General features: G+C 39.0%; 1 protein-coding gene across 1 annotated transcript; it reads right to left on the bottom strand.

The window, feature by feature from the left end:
- Nucleotides 1-1,883: 1,883 nt before the first annotated feature.
- On the bottom strand, nt 1,884-2,474 carry LOC121855216. Its single transcript, XM_042350079.1, has one exon. The coding sequence runs from the start codon at nt 2,472-2,474 to the stop codon at nt 1,884-1,886; it is 591 nt and encodes a 196-aa protein (XP_042206013.1).
- Between the last annotated feature and the right edge of the window lie 4,558 nt (nt 2,475-7,032).

Here is a 7,032-nt window from a genome sequence, read left to right on the forward strand (position 1 = left end):
ACAAGTTTGGTACAGTTTGTTTTCCAGGACGAACAAGACTATTACGTGGGTTAACAGTGTGTTTCTATGTGTTGTTAAGTGTTGTTATTATGTAAGTAAATAGAAGAGAAAATGCGGTAAATATCGATAAAAGTGTGTGTGTGTGAAGATGATAACTCAAAATTGGTAAAGTAAATAGTAAGGAAAATAATGATAATTGAAGGGAAAAGTATATTAATAAGACATTAAATGAAAATATGCAAACAAATGACCATCTTAGGATTTTGTTAAGAGGATAAAATAAAAATTAGAGGAAATAAGTCTATCCTGGAAGAAGGTAATTAAATGGAGGAAAAAAGAATTAGGGTGTGTTGAGAGAAGAATGACAGGATGTTGTTGTGGGGGGAGGGGGGAGGTAAACCTGAGATGAGGCGGAGACATTTGTAGATGTTTGTGGGGGGGGGGGAGACAGGAGGAAGTTGTGTGTGTGTGGAGGGGAGGAGTGAGAGACCATCGAGGCTACTACCATTATCCATGAACAACTACGCTGGACTGGCCATGTTACCCGTATGGACGACAGTCGACTGCCAAAGCAACTACTTTACAGTCACCGAACGAAGAGTAAACATAACGTTGTTGGGCAACTGAAAAGGTATAAGGATAGTCTTAAGACAAACCTGAAAAGTGCCAAATCGACCCCCTCACCTGGGAGATGTTCACTCCACACCGTAACGCTTGGAGGAGCACCACACGAAGTGTCAATACTTCCGAGTTAACCCGACTGCATACCGAGGCAGACAAGCGCCGGAAAGACACTGCCGCCGCCCCTCCCGCACTAGATGCAGCCCTCCACATGTGCAACGTCTGTGGACGGCCCTGCCGGTCCCGTATCGGCCTCTTTAGTCACCTCAAAACTCACCAACCTAGGTGACATCCTTAACTCATATTATTTTATCATAGCTGGATGATCGTCGTACTCGATCTCGAGTGACAGCAAAGTAGTAGTAGTAGTAGTAGTAGTAGTAGTAGTAGTAGTAGTAGTAGTAGGGGAACGAGAGCTTCTGCCCCTACTCCGACAACTGCTGCACATATTGTCTATGAGGCTACAGTCACTGAATGCCGCATAGATCTGCGGCTCAACTAATTTAACACAGATAGGATAGCTTCTTATGTATTAGGATATTTAATATTAAGGTAAATAAATGGTGGCGAAGGTGTGGCTATTGGGGGAGGCTGGAGGCCACGTTTAAAAAAAAAAAAAAGTAGTAGTAGTAGTATGCGCTGAAGTTAATTACAGATATTCTTGGTAAATATAACAGGAATTTTATCGGTGCATGTTTTGGTATTTTGGGATTTTATAATTAGGTTTTGTGGGTAAATTTGGGAGTAAGGGAAGACAGACAGACAGATTATGATATAGATGGATAGATATATGGATAGATGGATAGATGGATAGATAAGTGGAGAGAGAGAGAGAGAGAGAGAGTGTGTGTGTGTGTTTTGGAGGTAATAACTTTCTCTCGGGTCAAGACAGTCTTCTAGGCAAGTCTGTCCCTCTCGCTGATAAAGGTGAGATAAGTTTTCTCTCTCACTTTCTCTCACTATCTACCTATCTCTTTCACGTTATCCAATTATCTATTTTTCTTACTCTACCTCTCTCTCTCTCTCTCTCTCTAATAATAATAATAATAATAATAATAATAATAATAATAATAATAATAATAATAAACCACTGTTAGCCTCAGAGATAAATCCCCGAGTTTCCAGACCCTGCCGCGTGGAGGCCAGTGGTGAGAGGGTCCAGTTTTTTATTTTTTATTTTATTTTTTTATTTATTTATTAATTTTTTTTATTTTTTTTTATTTTTTTTTTTTAGGAGTTGGATTGGAGGAAGTGAGTTGGTATCACCTTTTGAGGAATAATTTTTTCATCAGATCGTATACCTCGTTGACCCCTTGGTCCACCTGTTGAGGAAGACCTGTGAGGGTGATCAGCTCACTTTTATCATATTTGTGAGGAACCATTATGTGTATTTTCAGTGATGAAGTCAGGTGCCGGATGTTTTGGCCTTGGAACCCGATAATTTTGCTGTGATAGGCCTTGGGGATGCTTAAACTCCGACTAACCGGAGTGTTAACCCGGCGCCGCTCCTCTTCGTTCTGGATGAGTTGTTTGACGCGGAGAGCTGCGTCTCTAACTTGGTTTTTGTGTTTGCCCTCAATGAGAATGGGCTCGTCCCCGGCTCCCTTGCGAGGAACTAGTACCCTAACCTTGAAACAGTTTTGTAGCTCCTTGACAATGGAACCTCCAGGACCGATTACGGCTCCCAATAGGGAGTTCGGTGCTTTGACGGACTCTGTTATGTTTTCCTCGACCCATTGGGCCCTCATACGGGTCACCCAGGGGTCAAGTGGTCGAGTTTTCTGTTTTTTGCCCTCGTTGGCTGGGCGATGTGCCCGGCGCTCGTTGCCGTTGTTAGTGTTAAGACTGTTCATTTTTTATTATAATCCAACACGCGGAGGACTAGACAAGAGACTCAGTTTGTGGGGTGTAAGAAATAATGTAGTAAGAGGCTGAACCTGTTATAGTGAATATATAGTGAACCTTGTAGTGAACACGTAGTTATGAACATGTTGATATAGTAAACCTTGCAGTGAACATGTAGTTATGAACATGTTGATATAGTGAACCTTGCAGTGAACATGTAGTTATGAACCAGTTGATATAGTGAACCTTGTAGTGAACCTGTTCATATAGTGAACATGCTCATATTTCTTATAACGGGGATTAGTCCCTCCGGCCACAGATCACTGACCCACATCAGAGCCTGGGGGCCGAAAATATAATAATAATAACAATAATAATAATAATAATAATAATAATAATAATAATAATAATAATAAAGAAAAATATAATAAAAATACCAATGATGATGGTGGTGGCGATATGATGACGATGATGATGATGATGGTGATGATGGTAGTCATGATGGTAGTCATGATGGTGGTGATGATGGTAGTGAAGATGATATGATGACGGTGGTGATGGTAGTGATGATGATGATGGTGACGGTGATATGATGATGATGATGATGGTGATGATGGTAGTGATGATGGTAGTCATGATGGTGGTGATGATGGTAGTGATGATATGATGACGGTGATGATGGTAGTGATGATGATGATGATGGTGACGGTGATATGATGATGATGATGATGATGGTGATGATGGTAGTCATGATGATATGATGACGGTGATGATGGTAGTGATGATGGTGATGGTGATATGATGATGATGATGGTAGTGATGATGATGGTGACGGTGATATGGTGGTGATGATGATGGTGGTGATGATGATGATGATGATGGTAGTGATGATGGTAGTGATGATGGTGGTGATGATGATAATGATGATGATGATGATAATGATGGTAGTGATGATGATGATGATGATGGTAGTGATGATGGTAGTGATGATGGTGGTGATGATGATAATGATGATGATGATGATAATGATGGTAGTGATGATGATGATGATGGTGATGATGGTAGTGATGATGGTAGTGATGATGGTGGTGATGATGATGGTAGTGATGATGATAATGATGATGATGATGCATATAATATACCTTTTTTGTGTGTGTCTAATGATAAATCCAGAGAAAAACAAGACGATTTTTTTCTAAGACGTATTTTAGCGTCTAGTTACTTAACTTGTGTGATATAAAGGGAATAACCATAGAATAATAATCCCATTAATTACTCCAGGTATACAGGTACATTAACATCACCTTGTAAAATAAACTCCCAACCTAACCTAACCTTACCTCCATTAAGAACAGCTTATTTAGATAATATAGATAAATTATAATACCTCTGTCATTATACTCTAGTGATTATAAAGGTCAAATTAAAGACGTCTTGGCAACCACCAGATGTTTAGGTGGAGGGAATAAAGGGAGAGTGATCTGAGTGGTGTGTGGTCAGTACCGCGTCAACAGTCAGAGGTGGCTGTTCCTCATGATGAAACGCCCAATATTATGTGTTAGCCTGAAGGATGGGGAGGGGGGGGTATCGTTTGCCTGTAGGAGTAGCAGGAGGAGGATATATTATGTAGATTTTTTATTTGTTTTTCCTTGTTTTTTATTTTTGTTTTTACACATTAGTTAGTAATTGATCGTCATATTTTTGTATAGTGTGTGTGTGTGTGTGTGTGTGTGTGTGTGTGTGTGTGTTAGACGTTTTTATTTGTTATTATGGTTTTATGCCCAATAGTATTACTTGTTCTGATGTTAATGTGTTTTTGACCATTGTACAGAGGCCCAAAGTTCACTAAAAACAAAAACAAAACTAAAACATTAATTACGTCTTTTGTTGGGTTTTTATTCAACTGTTTTTTTCTGGACCTGAGATGAAGATGAGCCTCAGTTTGACTCATAATATTCCTGACGGGTAATTTTTATTTATTTTTACCTTTTATTTATGTCTTTTATTGGGTGGTTTTCGTTGTTTTCGTTAATTAATAGTTTTCGCTGTTTTCGTTAATAGTTTTCGTTGTTTTCGTTAATACTTTCAGAACACTAAAATTTTCGTTGCTTTCGTTAATACTTTCAAGACAATAAAGTTTGCATTAATCAATCCTTTCAAGACAGTAAAGTTTTCGTTGTTTTCGTTAATTAATACTTTCAAGACAGTAAAGTTTTCGTTGTTTTCGTTAATTAATACTTTCAAGACAATAAAGTTTTCGTTGTTTTCGTTAATTCATACTTTTCGTTGTTTTCGTTAATTAATACTTTCAAGACAATAAAGTTTTCGTTGTTTTCGTTAATTCATACTTTTCGTTGTTTTCGTTAATTAATACTTTCAAGACAATAAAGTTTTCGTTGTTTTCGTTAATTTACACTTTTCGTTGTTTTCGTTAATTAATACTTTCAAGACAATCAATTTTTCGTTGTTTTCGTTAATTTACACTTTTCGTCGTTTTCGTTAATTCATACTTTTCGTTGTTTTCGTTAATTAATTCTTTCAAGACAATAAAGTTTTCGTTGTTTTCGTTAATTCATATTTTTCGTTGTTTTCGTTAATTAATACTTTCAAGACAATAAAGTTTTCGTTGTTTTCGTTAATTCATACTTTTCGTTGTTTTCGTTAATTAATACTTTCAAGACAATAAAGTTTTCGTTGTTTTCGTTAATTTACACTTTTCGTTGTTTTCGTTAATTCATACTTTTCGTTGTTTTCGTTAATTAATACTTTCAAGACAATAAATTTTTCGTTGTTTTCGTTAATTTACACTTTTCGTTGTTTTCGTTAATTTACACTTTTCGTTGTTTTCGTTAATTCATACTTTTCGTTGTTTTCGTTAATTAATACTTTCAAGACAATAAATTTTTCGTTGTTTTCGTTAATTTACACTTTTCGTTGTTTTCGTTAATTCATACTTTTCGTTGTTTTCGTTAATTAATACTTTCAAGACAATCAAGTTTTCGTTGTTTTCGGTCTTCTTATCTTGATCGTTTACATCTGCATGGTTTATTATTATTATTATTCTGTCCACATAAATGAAATAAATAACACACATAGTGGGGCTTTTGGCTGTGGCGGGGAAGTTGTTCTTTCAGTGTTGGGGAAGTACACGGGGAAGTACCAAGCAGGGAAGTACCCACTCTCAGGCTGTTTTTTTTTTCCTGAAGGATGACGCGAGCAAACACACACACACACACACACACACACACACACACACACACACACACACACACACACACATTTTCAGGTATCATTTATTTGAGGGTAATGAATACGAATGATGGAATGACATTATCCATCATTGTATCCATCTATCCATATATATATACCATCAACCTCACTACTCATTAAATACTATACTCTCAATATACCAACACAACCTAGGTACTACATTGTCATTAACCAAAGCCATTTAACCATATAGTTCTGGTCAATGTTTCTTCCATTTGGTAACCTAAAACACGCTTTCTTGGTCACCATTTCGTATTGAGAGTGAGAGAGAGAGAGAAAGAGAGAAAATATTGTAAAGAGAAATAGAGAGAGAGAGTGAGTGAGTAAGAGAGAGAGAGAGAGTCTTATCCCTGAGCTAAAACACACAGCTCAGCCTGGCCTTGACTCCCTCTCTTACTTCCTAGACTCGCTTGGCACAGTTATTGGCACTGTGGCATAGGTGTTGACGAGCGTTTCTCTACTGCTACTCTCTCTCTCTCTCTCTCTCTCTCTCTCTCTCTCTCTCTCTGGCAAAAGAAGCAAGAATATATTTGTGTTTAGGAACCACACGAGTAGGTCAAGAGGTCGTGTGTGAGGTACTAAGAGGTCGTGTTTGAGGTACCAAGAGGTCGTGTGTGAGGTACCAAGAGGTCGTGTGTGAGGTACCAAGAGGTCGTGTGTGAGGTACCAAGAGGTCGTGTGTGAGGTAGTAAGAGGTCGTGTGTGAGGTACCAAGAGGTCGTGTGTGAGGTACTAAGAGGTCGTGTGTGAGGTACCAAGAGGTCGTGTTTGAGGTACCAAGAGGTCGTGTGTGAGGTACCAAAGAGGTCGTGTGTGAGGTACTAAGAGGTCGTGTGAGGAACCAAGAGGTCGTGTGTGAGGTACCAGAGGTCGTGTGTGAGGTACTAAGAGGTCGTGTGTAGGGTAGAGGTCGTGTGTGAGGTACCAAGAGGTCGTGTGTGAGGTACTAAGAGGTCGTGTGTGAGGTACTAAGAGGTCGTGTGTGAGGTACCAGAGGTCGTGTGTGTGAGGAACCAAGAGGTCGTGTGTGAAGTACTAAGAGGTCGTGTGTGAGGTACTAAGAGGTCTTGTGTGAGGTACTAAGAGGTCGTGTGTGAGGTACTAAGAGGTCGTGTGTGAGGTACCAAGAGGTCGTGTGTGAGGTACCAAGAGGTCGTGTGTGAGGTACCAAGAGGTCGTGTGTGAGGTATTAAGAGGTCGTGTGTGAGGTACCAAGAGGTCGTGTGTGAGGTACCAAGAGGTCGTGTGTGAGGTATTAAGAGGTCGTGTGTGAGGTAGTAAGAGGTACCTCCAGGC

Source organism: Homarus americanus, unplaced genomic scaffold (assembly GCF_018991925.1).
Source record: "Homarus americanus isolate GMGI-L3 unplaced genomic scaffold, GMGI_Hamer_2.0 scaffold12417, whole genome shotgun sequence".
Classification (NCBI taxonomy): Eukaryota; Metazoa; Arthropoda; class Malacostraca; order Decapoda; family Nephropidae; genus Homarus; species Homarus americanus.